General features: G+C 36.5%; 1 protein-coding gene across 1 annotated transcript in view; it reads left to right on the top strand.

The window, feature by feature from the left end:
• Positions 1-13458, top strand: part of LOC150087586 (ATP-dependent RNA helicase DDX24) — a 70173-nt gene that overhangs the window by 16842 nt on the left and 39873 nt on the right. The window contains exons 5-6 of the mRNA XM_090372150.1: positions 3847-4017; positions 4588-4698. Coding sequence (XP_090228276.1) covers positions 3847-4017; positions 4588-4698 — 282 coding nt within the window. The remainder of the gene's footprint in view (positions 1-3846; positions 4018-4587; positions 4699-13458) is intronic.

Below are 13458 nucleotides of genomic sequence, written 5' to 3'. Positions count from 1 at the left end.
ATGATGCCCATCTTTGGACCCTTTTTTAGGTGTGGTCTCCACACTTGAACACATCCAAGAGTGGTCTTACAATTCCCTTAATTAGCATTAGAGGCATATGATCATAGTATTCCAAGAGTGGTCTCATAATTAATTAGCATTAGCATTAGTAGAGGCATATGATGCAAGAAAGCAAGCTTATTATACAGCATCAGCTAAAAAAAAAAAAAAAAAAAATTCCCCATTTCACACAACCATTCGCTCTAAAAGTTTGTCCAGTTCTTCCTTGAATTTATTTAAGCTATCAACTTCCACAACAACAGATGAAAGTTTGTTCCAGCAATAAACCACATGCTGGCTAAAGATAAATTTCTGAACATCTATTCTACAACTGTCCTCCCTCATATAACTGCCTTACATGATACCTCGTACAGTGGGATTATAATCTTCCTATCTCTGCAAGTAAATGTATGATAAATCATGAGTTGGACACCATGGGCCTTCTTCAGTGCCTGTCTACACTGCTTGGAGAGTTTCATGTCTGACTGACTGACTGTAACTCCAAAATCCCTTTTTTCCTTTATTGTTTTTAACTCAATAAAGTGTATAAGTTATTTTGGGGTTGCCATTTCCCAAACGTCAGACCTTGCATTTTGCTGCTAATAGCTGCCACTTTTCTGACCACCCTTAAAAGTCTCTGTAAATTGTCCTGAAGAAGCTCTGCTTGGCACTGTTCATTAATTATTCTACCAATCTTGATACATTAACTCGTCACTATGCTCATTATATCAGAGTAATCGTAACATGATCATTAACTACTCTACCAATTTTGAAAATTTTGACATCATACTCACTATCCCTTCATCAGCATTATTTAGGAAAATTAAACAACAGCAATGATCCTAAGGGAACTCCACTATCAGTAGCCCTATCTAAAGAATAACCAATAATTACAGCCCTCTGCCTTCTGTCCAGCAGTCATCGTGCAGTCCATCTAAGGATTTTTCCCTCTGATTCCGGCATGTTCTACCTTGTATGATAACCTCTCTTGAGGGACATGAGGGACTCAAATGCTTTGATGAAATCCAAGTAAATATATTGAAATTATTTTCTGCATCCAGCTCACAAGTGACTCTTATCAAAATAGCTAACCAGATTAGTTAAACATGATTTTCCCTTTACATGCTGCTATATTTCCAAATGCTATTTCTATCTGAATGATCCTGTATTACACTCTTGATTATTGCCTTCATGATTTTCCCTACCACTGAAGACATGCTTACTGATATAAGTAATTACTCACTCACTCTTAGAGCTGTTATGTATTGGCAACATATTAGCCTTCTCCAATCCAAAGAAATTTCTAGATTTCAGTAGCATACTCATGATTAACCTTAATGGTTCAGTCTTCTCTCTCTCTCTCTCTGGCACCTCCGTAGCCAGGTGGGAAGGAGCAGCAGTGCATAGCACACGCTTCTCGATTAGACCGGGGTTCGAGCCCGTCACCACCAAATACGGAGGATGCGGAAAGGTCAGGGAATGACCACCGCATATCCCGGAGCAATATGGCCTTAGTTGCTAATGCTCCTAAAAACCAAAATAACAACAATAACATAACTCTCCCCCCCCCCCCAATTACTCGATATGTGCCATCAACTCGAGGAGCCTTAAATGCTTTTAGGCTTGAAAGTTTTTCTAATAAATCTGAAATTTCAATATTGCTAAGTTCATAATTTCAACTGCACTTACAAAGTTTCTACTCACCATGAAGGATCTTTCTTCTCTAAATATCTATGCAAAGTACCTCTTCAGTTTATCTGTAACATCAGCTGGGTTATTTAAGACTTTTTACACTCGTTACACAAGGGTCTGATCTGAAGGCTGCCCTAGCCTAGTGGTCAGGCACACGGGTGCATAAGTACACGTGCCTTGAGTGACCGGGGTTCAAGCCCGTGACTGCTGAATACGGTACTGTTTCTTGTATTCTGTGTATCTTGTAAACTCCTCTGACCGTTTGGTTGTCCTGGAGTATAAACAGAAAATTTATTTTATTTTATTTATTTGTTCTTCTCTTCTTTTTATTCACGTATATGAAAAACTTGTACAGGTCGACCATCACTAATCTGGTTCCACTGCTAATTTGGACATAATTTCAAATTTCCCGGGTCGGCACACCGACCTGCCGCTACTGTTTTGGTAGCATTGGTTGCAGCATCAGCTGTTGGCACGAACTCATAAACACTGGAAAGCCATTCCCACTTGTTTTTCTGCATTTATTATTATAACCTGCTCACATTTAGCCCCAGCCATGGTTCCAATGCATAAAGGAAGTGCCTCTTGTGGTGTAAAACGCAAACACCATATATTGTCCCTAACAGATAAAGTTGAACTTCTGAAAAAGCTCGACAGCAGTGTGTCTGTGAGAAGTTTAACTCTGCTTAATTGTAAATTCCAGCAATTTCTCTCAGTTCCTCTTATCTTAGTAATTTTCTTTTAGCCATTCCTTTTTAGATTTTTTTTTTTTTTTTCCAACGCACTTATACAAACTTGTGGAAAAACGCAACACAATATGATGGATAATACAGCATGCTAACGAACTTGTTTTCACAAAATCTCTAACAATACTGACAAACTTATTGCGATGTTTGAGAGTTTATTTTATCGTAATTAGTGCGTGCAATAAACTAATCACAAACGACCTTCATATGTATGCCGTAATAGTGTCACACGTATGTGGCCGACACGGCTTCTCAAGAAATAAAGTAGCCAACATATGTGGCCATGTTGGCCACATAATATGCAACATAAAAAAAACTTTTTTTTTTTTTTTTATATTTTAAGCGAAAAAAATGACAACACTGACATTACAATAATTATTTTAGAATTACTAATCAAATTATTTCCTAAATATTTTTTGGCCCCTGGGAAATTTTTTTCTTAAACTAGCTTGACAGTCAACATGTTAAAGGTAGAAGGAGGTGGTTAGCTGTTGGGTAAAATGTATGTGTTAAGATAACCACCGGTAATCTGGCACCCCACAGGTCCCAATGCTGCCAGATTAGTGATGGTCGACCTGTACTTGTTTTTGCTCTCTTAGCCAGCAATTTCTCATAATCTGCCTTTGCCAGCCTAACCTTTCCCCATAACCTGCCTTTGCCAGCTTAGCCTTTTCTCATAACCCATCTTTGCATCCCTACATTTTCTATGGTACTGTTACAAATCAGTTTTTAGCTATTATAAGCTTAAGTACTTTTTATCACTCTGTAACTTTTCCATGCCATCTTCTTCTTCTTCTTATTCTTCTGCTCTATTAAACTGCTAGTTCGTTATTCATCCGTTGTGGAATTCTCGTGCTGCAGTTTCTGACCAGTATATATGCAATCAAGACTTCTGTGACTATATTAGCAAAGCCTTTTGCTAGAATGCATTACTTTTTGAAGATTTTACGTAGATTTTGAAGATTTGGTAGATTTTACAGGTATATTCTGTGGTAGTCATTTTTGACATGGACTTTTCTTCATGGAGGTCTCAGTCTGCTTTGTTGTATGATATCTTCAGTCAAAACTTTAATGCCCTTTCTTGAATGTGCTCTACAAAATGTCGACAACAATAAGAAATTACTGGGTTGGCAGATATATTATTGAATGATTGAATTTACTAATTGCTACTGCAGATGCTAAAATAATTTAGTGAACTGTTATTTAGTAATTTAGTCAATTGTTATGTATTCATTTTATTATGGTTTGATACATTATGAATTTATTGAAAATTTTACCTGTTGAATTTTCTCAACTATTTCTGAAGAATTTTTCTTGCCAGTATCTTTTTATCGTATTTTCGTGTGAAATTGTTATGCAATTTTAACAGGATGATGAAGATGCTATGGAGGAAGCCAAAGATGATAAGTGCAGTGTGGATGAAAAGATGGAGGAGAAGCATCTGCAACCACTAAGGGCACTGGTGCTAACACCCACTAGGGAGTTGGCTATTCAAGTAAAGAACCATCTATTAGCTGCTTCTAAATACACTGATATCAAGGTAAGGGTCTAAATTTATGCAACTGGAGATTAATTAGAGGCATTCTGTGGTAGTCTTTGTAATCAGTTTATATTTGGAGTGTTGAACATAATTGCTCCTCTACGTAAAATCAGAGGAGCAACTATAGTTATTGTAGTATCATAGAGTGCAAGGCTCCTGTATAATGGAGCCTTGTCATGACTCCATTATACAGGAGCTTTGGCCTGTCTCATGTTCAAGCATTAATTTTGGTGTATTACTGGTCCAGAATTTCCAGTCTGTTAGAGGTTAGTAAAATAAAAAAAGAAAAGAAAATCATATTTATACACCTGAAATCTTGACAAATTTTTAAAATGTTTCAGATCTATTTGCTAAATTTTCATTTGTAACCTCCACAGTATAAGGATATTTTTGATTTATGAGGGGGGGAAAAAATGAATACAGAATGTTTTACCAAATTTATTTTACAGTCATTGAATGTAAAATATAATGATTAAAATTCATGATAGTAAAGGTAACATCAAATGATATTGAAGTTCATATGAATCATTGAGTGATTTGTGATTTGAATATTAATTCTGTCATATTTAGATAGCAGTTGTTGTTGGAGGTATGGCCCCACAGAAACAAAAGCGAATCTTACGTCGTTGTCCAGATATTGTTGTTGCCACACCTGGCCGCTTATGGGAACTAATAGAAGAGGTAAGTATATTACAATAGTGTAATGTTCCCTTCAAATTTTTATACATCAAAATTTTTTAGATCACAAACTGTTGTAATACAGATATGTGTTACTTTCTTATTTTACATCTTACTGTTAGGCATTAATTTGGATATCAGCATTATTTCATAATGCTGACAGCCAGCTGATATTAGATATTTCATAATACATTTCATATCTGCCAACTTTTGTTAAATTTTCATAAAATTTGCAAAACATCTTTCTTTTATGATTTCAGAAGAGCTAACATTTTTTTGAAAATTTCAGTCAAGTTTATGCTGGTTTTCAAATGTGTTTCTGTTAAGTTTTCCTAATGAACAACATCCTTATATTTAAAGATAATACAGACAGCAAATAAATTAGTCAACAAATGAGCTGCATTGGTATATTTCTCAATATCTTTTTTCAAATGGTGAAAAATTTTAAATAAATTAAAATATTACAAAAATTGAATAAGAACTAGATAAAACATTCCGATGCATAAACAAACCCCTTATGCAAAAAAGACCAAAACTAAAACTAGCAGTCATATGATTGACTATCCAGTTAATTAAAGTTTGCTTTGCTTTGCTACTCTGTGAATAAATAGTGCCTCTAGATATGTAGAGTAGGTTTATATTCTGTTTTGTTTTTTCATTTTTTTTGTATGGGGAAATGTTCAGAAGCAGGTTGCTCTTCTGATGGATTATATTTCTGCCATTGCTGCAATAGATAATAGTGTTAAGTTATGGAAAATGGTCTAGGTTATTTAATGTTTGTAGAACAGATGTAATTTTGAATCATTAGCATTAGTTAAGGCATATGATGCAAGAAAGAAAGCACAGCATAAAAAAAAAAAAAAAACACCCAATCCAGTCACGCCAAATGTTTGTCTACTTCAGCCTTAAATTTATTTAAGCTATCAACTTCCACAAAAACAGATGGAAGTCTGTCCCAGCAATCACTACCTGCTGGCTAAAGGCAAACTTCCATACATCTGTTCTACAACAGTGATTCCTCAATTTGAATCTATGCCCCTCAAGTTCTTAATCTGTCAGCATCGAACCTGCTCAAACCATTCAAGACCTTATACACCTCGATCAGATCACCTCACAGGTGCCTAGTCTCCAGATGCTGCAACTTGCAGAACTTAAAGCCTTCATAAGCACACCCCTTTGTTCCTCTCACCAACCTTGTTGCCCTTCTCTGTACTCGTTCTAACAACTCTACATCTGCACTGCTCAGAGAACTTCATATCTGACTGCACAATTATCCCTAGGTCTTTTTCATTCTCCACCTCCCTGAGTGTAGTACCACACAGTTGGTATGTTTCTCTTTGTTTACTTCTACCCATATGCAGTGCTTTGCATTTGTCAATGTTAAACTTCAGTTGCCACTTCTCAGCCCATCTGCCTAACTTTTTTAGTTCCTGTTGCAGTAATATACTGTCATTAACAACCCTGCCAACCTTTGTATCATCTGCAAACTTGGACATTAAGCCTGATATACCTTCATCAAAATCATTGATAAATACCCAAAACAACATTGGGCCCAGCACTGAACCCTAGGGGAATTCAGTAATAACATTAGTCCATGTAGGGCACTGTCCATTTATTACCATTCTCTGCCATCTCCCACTCAACCATCCCTTTATCCATTGCTGCAACTTACCCTTAATGCCATACTGCTCCAATATGTACAGCAGTCTTCAATGTGCAACAGTATAAAAAGCTTTCCTGAAATCCAAGTATATGATATCAAAATTATTTTTTGCATTCAGTTCCTTTGTGTCCACATCGTAGTATCCAATCAAATTGGTCAGACAAGACTTCCCCTTAACAAACCCATGCTATGGCTGAACTATTACTGCAGTCTTTTCTAAGTGATCCTGTATCACCTCTGTAACCAGTGACTCCATTATTTTCCCCAGATCAGAAGTTAAACTAACAGGTCCATAATTATTTGTGTCACCCTTTGAAACCCCTTTGTGAATTGGGGCTACATTTACACATCTCCAGTCCATCGGGGCTTCTCCTGACTCTAAGGATGCTCTCATAATTATGGCTAAGGTTTGCTTACTGCCCTAGCTGCCTCCTTCAATATAACGGCATGGATTACTGGGGCAGATGAATTCCATCTGCCCCAGGTGCTTTTTTTTATGTTTAACTTCAACAATTTCTTCTCCACTTTGCTCTCAATTATTACAAAATCACTTAGCACCCTGTTAGAGTTTATAAACTTCTGGCATTCCCCTCCTTGAATAATTCATCATGTGTGAATGTAGATGCAAAATACTCATTCAATTTATCAGCTACTTGAGTAGGATCATCAATAATCAAACCATCTATGTTAAGTGGACCAATCTGATTCATCCCCTTCCTTCTTGAGTTTACATAAGTAAAGAACTCTTCGCTGTTTTTCTTTGTATCCTTTTCCAAAGATTTCTCGTAATCTGCCTTTGCCTTGCCTAACCTCCTTTGAGACTTGATTACCGACTAGCTTATATCTGCCATAGGCTTCTGTGTCACCTGATAATTTATATGCATGCCATGCATTTTTCTTCAATGCCTCATTAATTCATCTCTCATCCATTTAGGCCTGAACCTTGAACAGTATTTCTTAGTTGGTATGAAAAGCCTAGTAGCCTCCAAGGTTAAGTCGCTGAAGCTTCCCATTTAGAATTCACCATTGGTAATATCATCAGTTGATCCCACTGTATAGAATATAAAAACTGTCTGAGACCACTGTAGTCACCTTTACAAAAGCAAAAACCTTTTCCTTTACCCTTGATGGTAGTTACATCTTTAAGTAAATCCCACATCAGTACACTGTGATTACTGTCACCTAGTGGTTCCTTTATCTGCAAGTTCCTAATGCATGAATAATCACTGCTGATAATCAGCTCAAGAATATTACTCTCTCTGGTTGCCCGTTGAACATGTTGCTGTAGAAAACTATCCTTCAATAAATCCATAAAATTCTTGCTTGCGTACGAGTGACCAACCCACAAGTTCCAGTCAATATCTGGAAAGTTAAAATCCCCCCCCCCCCCATTACAAAACATTCTGATTTACTGGCCCATTCTATTTCTCTGCACAGCTGTTCATTGTACTCATCAGGGTCATTAGGCCTATAACACACTCCTACTCTCATTTTCCTTTTCCCAGTGTTTGTCACACCAAACAGACTCAACATTGCACTGTCCATGCATGTCAACTGGATGCACTTCCTTAGAGTTTGTGTTTCTTAACTAACAGCATAACCCCTCCTCCCTTCCTACCCTGTCTATTCTTTCTGTACTCCCCAAATTCCAATTCTGTACTGCGCACTCCCTATATTTGTGTGACACCATGTCTCTGACATCCCAACAATATCTCCCTTTGATGTCTTGATCAGCACTTCAAACTCATCACATTTATTTACTATACTTCTAGCATTGGTGTACATGTAAGTATATTCACCTGTCCTTACTCTTAGTTACCCTAACACAGCAGTGGCGCACTATGGCCATAGTTGCCGATGCACCTTATAAATCCCTAAACAAACAAACAAACAACCCTAACACAGCCTGTGTATTTACTTGTTCCATGATGACTTCCAGCAGCAGCTCTTGAAATCTCCAGCAACTTGCTCTCTAGGTCGCTGCTCATTACAATAGAAGCAGTGCAAGAATCCCTTTTGCCTCTGCCTGCCTACGTTTACTGTTAATATTTTAGTCTGTGAATCCCCCATCAAGCTAGCTTTTTTCCTACCCACCTAACACTTCCTCGATAGCATCAGCAAATATTCTTGCACCCTTTCTATTTAAGTGTATCCCATCCCTGTAGAAGCAGTCTTTCCTGTTAGCAAGCACAGACCACGCCGAAAAAAATTCTACCCCATGAGCCTTGCACAATCTCTCAAGGGCTGAATTGATTGAAAAGTCTCTCAACATAATTTAAAGACCTTCAAACTGTCTTTTAAGCTCTGAAGTTCATTAACTTTATTAATGGCCATGAACTGCAAAGGTTGAGAACTGACTGTTGTTTACCCATTCAAACTCTGAAGGATGGCACATGTTCCCCTCATGAATTTGTGTGATATGAACATTTCAGTAGGTGAACCTGAATATGATTAAATACAGCAATTGCATGAAACTATCTAATGAATGAATGAATGAAAAATGAATAGATAAATAGGCCGCTTTATTAGATACCCTTTTTGTGTTTCCTTCATTATATTCCAGAGGGGGAAACGAAATGACAGTTCTGAAAATACAGTAGTGCAAATATAATAAGCATAATATTTCAAGTTGAGAAGAAAAAACAACTGAAATAACAGAGAAATGTGTAAAATTTATAGAATTCTTTATACTCATGGAAGACTATTGTACAAATTGGAGCAGAATGGTATTGAGGGTAAGTTGCTACAATGGATAAAAGGATGGTTAAGTGCGAGAAGACAGAGGGTGGTAATCAATGGGTGCTGCTCTTCGTGGACTAATGTTATTAGTGGAGTCCCACAGGGTTCGGTGTTAGATCCACTGTTGTTTTGTATATTTATCAATGATATTGATGAAGGTATATCAGGCTTAATGTCAAAGTTTGCAGATGATACAAAGGTTGGCAGGGTTGTTAATGACAGTAATGGCAGTGTGCTACTGCAAAAGGATCTGGATAATTTGGGCAGATGGGCTAAGAAGTGGCAACTGAAGTTTAACCTTGACAAATGCAAAGTACTGCATATGGGTAGAAGTAACCCCAGAGAAACGTACCAACTGTGTGGTACTACACTTAAGGTGGTAGAAAATGAAAAAGACCTGGGAGTAATTGTGCAGGCAGATATGAAGTTTTCTGAGCAATGCAGACAGGCTGCCAGGGCAGGTCATGGGGTTTTGTCAATGATATATAGGAATTTTGCTAGCAGGGAAAAGGAGGTGATTATCCCTCTGTATAAGGCAATGGTCAGGCCATGCCTTGAGTACTGCGTACAGGTCTGGAGGCCTCATTTTAGGAAGGATGTAGATTTACTTGAGTGTGTACAGAGAAGGGCAACAAGATTGGTGAGGGGAATGAAGGGATCCTCTTACCAAGAGAGGCTTAAGTTCTGCAAATTGCAGTGGCTGGAGACTAGGCACCTGCGCGGTGATCTGATTGAGGTATATAAGGCCTTGAATGGGTTGAGCACGCTGAATTCTGATGGGATCCTTCCACTTCTTCAGATTACGAACCTAAGGGGTCATAAATTCAAATTAAGAAAAGACAGATGTAGAGTAGATGTGCCGAAATTTGCCTTTAGCCAGCGAGTGGTTAATTGCTGGAACAAACTTCCATCTGTCGTTGTGGAAATTGATAGGTTGAATAAATTTAAGGAGGAACTGGACAGGCATTTGGAGGGAATGGTGTGATTTTTTTTTTTTTTTTTTTTGGCTGATGCTGCATATGCTCATACTTTCTTGCATCACATGCCACTACTACTACTACTCCTCCCAAATGAATACTTATTGTTATATTTGTCTAAATATTTATTGTTTACTTTGAAAAATATTTTAAATAATAACTGTTAGTCCAGTCAAAGTCCATGTAAAAACCTTTCTTCACATTAGCATTATCATGATAGAATATCTAAAATTGATTTGTTCGTTCTCGTTGTCCTTTCAGTAACGTAGAATGATTAATATTATATTTACAGTTTATTATATATATATATATATATATTATTACACAGGGGATTTAAAAATATGATATACATTGTTTATCACATTTTCAAATTCAAAAAATTGGATCATCAGATAAAATAGTTTACGGAATTCATATGAAGTTATGTTTTTAGGTTTATTTTTCAGGTTTTGAAAAGAAACACTTGAGATTGTCAGTTTGTTATATCAAATGCCTTTCCATATTAAGGCATTGTTTACTGATGAAAACCAGTTTGCAATACATTACTAACCAGGCAACAAAGGATGATCAGTTATATAATGAAAGTTACCCACATATGTGTAACTTCATCAATAAGAGAGAGAGAGAGAGAGAGAGAGAGAGAGAGAGAGAGAATGTTACTTTGTAACCTATGCCTGTAGGTTTGGATTTCATAACCTTCTACAATATCTCCTTATGTATACACCGTTTTCTTTATGGTTAACTGTGCAGTGAAATAAAATGTAAAAATGTAAAATTTTAAAAGAAAGAGCAGAATTAATTGATTAAAAAATAAACATTGGATCATAACATGCATTATACATAATGCAAAAGATGACATGAATTTTTGAGGCAAAAAAAATAGAAATTGACTTATATTCTGGAATATTCAGTACATGACAGTTCATTGATTTTATGTTGTGTAAGTTGAAAATGAAGTGTAGTGTATTTTGTTCATATTATTTATTGGTACATTTATTGTTTTTCTCCTAATCCCCTATTATCTTAGGGACCTTAGTCCTACCAGCTGGCGCCTCCATAGCCAGGTGGGCAGGAGCAGCAGTGTATAGCACCCACTTCTTGATTAGACTGAGGTTCGAGCCCATGACCACCATATTATTTATTGGTATATTTATCGTTTATCTCCTAATCCCCAATTATCTTAGGGACCTTAGTCCTACCAGCTGGCACCTCCGTAGCTAGGTGGGCAGGAGCAGCAGTGCATAGCACACACCTCTTGATTAGACCAGGGTTCGAGCCCGTGACCACCAAATATGGAGAATGCGGAAAGGTCAGGGAATGACCACCGCATATCCCCGGAGCAATATGGCCTTAGTTGCTAATGCTCATAAAAACCAAATAACAAACAAACAAACCTACCAGCTATGGTTTTGCCAAATAACTTTTTAGGAATATATCCTCCTTGATTGGTTAGTTTCCTCTATTCTTCAGCATGTTTCTATGGTTTTTTTCGTGAAAACTTTTATTTTTCCTTTTCAATATAATTCATTTAAATGTAGACATGTACAATATCTTAAACAGGGCAATTCCAGAACTTTTGTTCATTTCTGGCATGGTGATCTGTCATAATACAGAATTCTGCGAAAGTCCAGAAAGGCGTGTAATGTCGTGTTTGTGCAATGAAAATGTTGTTGTTGTGTTGTTTAGTTGTTTCCGACCATTTAGCCACCAGGAATATGATCACCTACACAGTGGCAATCTCCAAGGCAGAACGCACTGGTCCCTCAGGGGATAGTTATTGTCGGTGACTCCATTGTCAGGGAGAAATGTAATATATTGTGTAAAAAGGATAGGTGGAATAGGACCAGGGTATGACTGCCAGAGGCATAACTTGATGACATTGTAGAGGAGATATCATCTTTTAAGAGCACAGAGAGTGATACTATTGTACATGTTGGCACTAATGACTTTAAGAGTAGGAGATCTGCAGACTTACTTAACAAGTACAGATCAATATTGAAAAAAATTCATGAGCTAGGGTTAAATTTGAAAGTCTGCAATTCTGCCCAGACACAATAGGATGGAGGGCATGATGAAAGTCCTGTCAATTAATACAGCCATACGGCCCTGGAGAGGTTGTGCAAGGCTCATGGGGTACAATTTTTCCTAGTGTCTGTGCTTGTTAACAGGATCCATAAACTGGACAGTAGAATAATATATGGGGAACACCCTCAGAAGTGCCACAAAAACAAAACTGTATTGTGGAAAGGTTGAAATAAAATAGCTTGGTATTAATTGAGCCATGGCAAGAAAGGATATAGCAAGTGAGTGAGCTCTGAGTGAACCACTGCAAACTAGCCTTGCTGAAAATGGTTAGTAAAAAACTATAAGTAATTCTACCTTTCATTCACTTCAATATAATTTATTTAAAGGCATAAGTTGAGATATTAGTTAAAAAGTTTATAAGATGTATTTTGAAATATTTAAGATGGAAGAGCATGGCAAATCCCCACATGCCAAAGAACAAAGGCAGTGGCATTATTGTATCAAAGTCTGGAAACAGACTGATATAATAATCTAAGGCATAGAAATTTCAGAGAAAACATTAGCATCTTAATAGCATTATATTGTTTGCTCTTGCAGCAGATATAATGGGTTATGTAAGAGAAAGAGACTAGGGAAAGTAATGAAGGAATTTGGAAATCCCTATGCCCTAAAATATAAAAAACAAATATTTTCTTTATATTCCAGGACAATGTTGTAAGATCAGATGAATTTGAAAAATTCAAAAACATAAAGAAAAGGGGTAATAAAAAAAAAAGGTCCAAAGTAAAGAGGCAAATTTGAAGACTAATTTTTCCCATTATTATATAACAGGATAATGACACTAGTTCATTTATATTAGAGAAGTTTTGATAATGATTTATCATTAAATATCTTGAAACTGAACAAAATGCAGAGGAAACTATTTCTTAGACATCCAAATGAAGCAGATAACTTTAAAATATTAGTTAATTGCATTTCTTAGAATAAAGTGTAATTTTCTTTTGCATACATTTATTATTATTATTATTTTGGAAGAAATGTTCCAGAACCATTTATAGCAGAAAGACATATAAGTAGTAAAAGTTTTATGAATTCTAATTTCTAAAAGTTGGCAGGTATATGCAGTTCATAATTCTTGTAATAATTATTACAAGAATTATGAACAGTTAGTTACATATCTTCTTCTTCTATTGCATATGCAGCATGATATAGGAGTTTGGGGACCTAATATTTTGGAAATGATGAAGCTTACCAGCTACTCAAATGGATCTCCTTTGAAGTAGTCTCACTGATTCCAGTTCTTATGAAAGCATTCTTAATTGACTTCTTTTAGAATTGCTAATAGTCATGTTCTGAATA

Source organism: Mastigoproctus giganteus, chromosome 4 (genome assembly GCF_048544385.1).
Source record: "Mastigoproctus giganteus isolate SK-2022 chromosome 4, ASM4854438v1, whole genome shotgun sequence".
Taxonomy (NCBI): Eukaryota; Metazoa; Arthropoda; class Arachnida; order Uropygi; family Thelyphonidae; genus Mastigoproctus; species Mastigoproctus giganteus.
The sequence above is the reverse complement of the archived record's forward strand: the minus strand, read 5'-3'. Positions and strand labels throughout refer to the sequence as shown.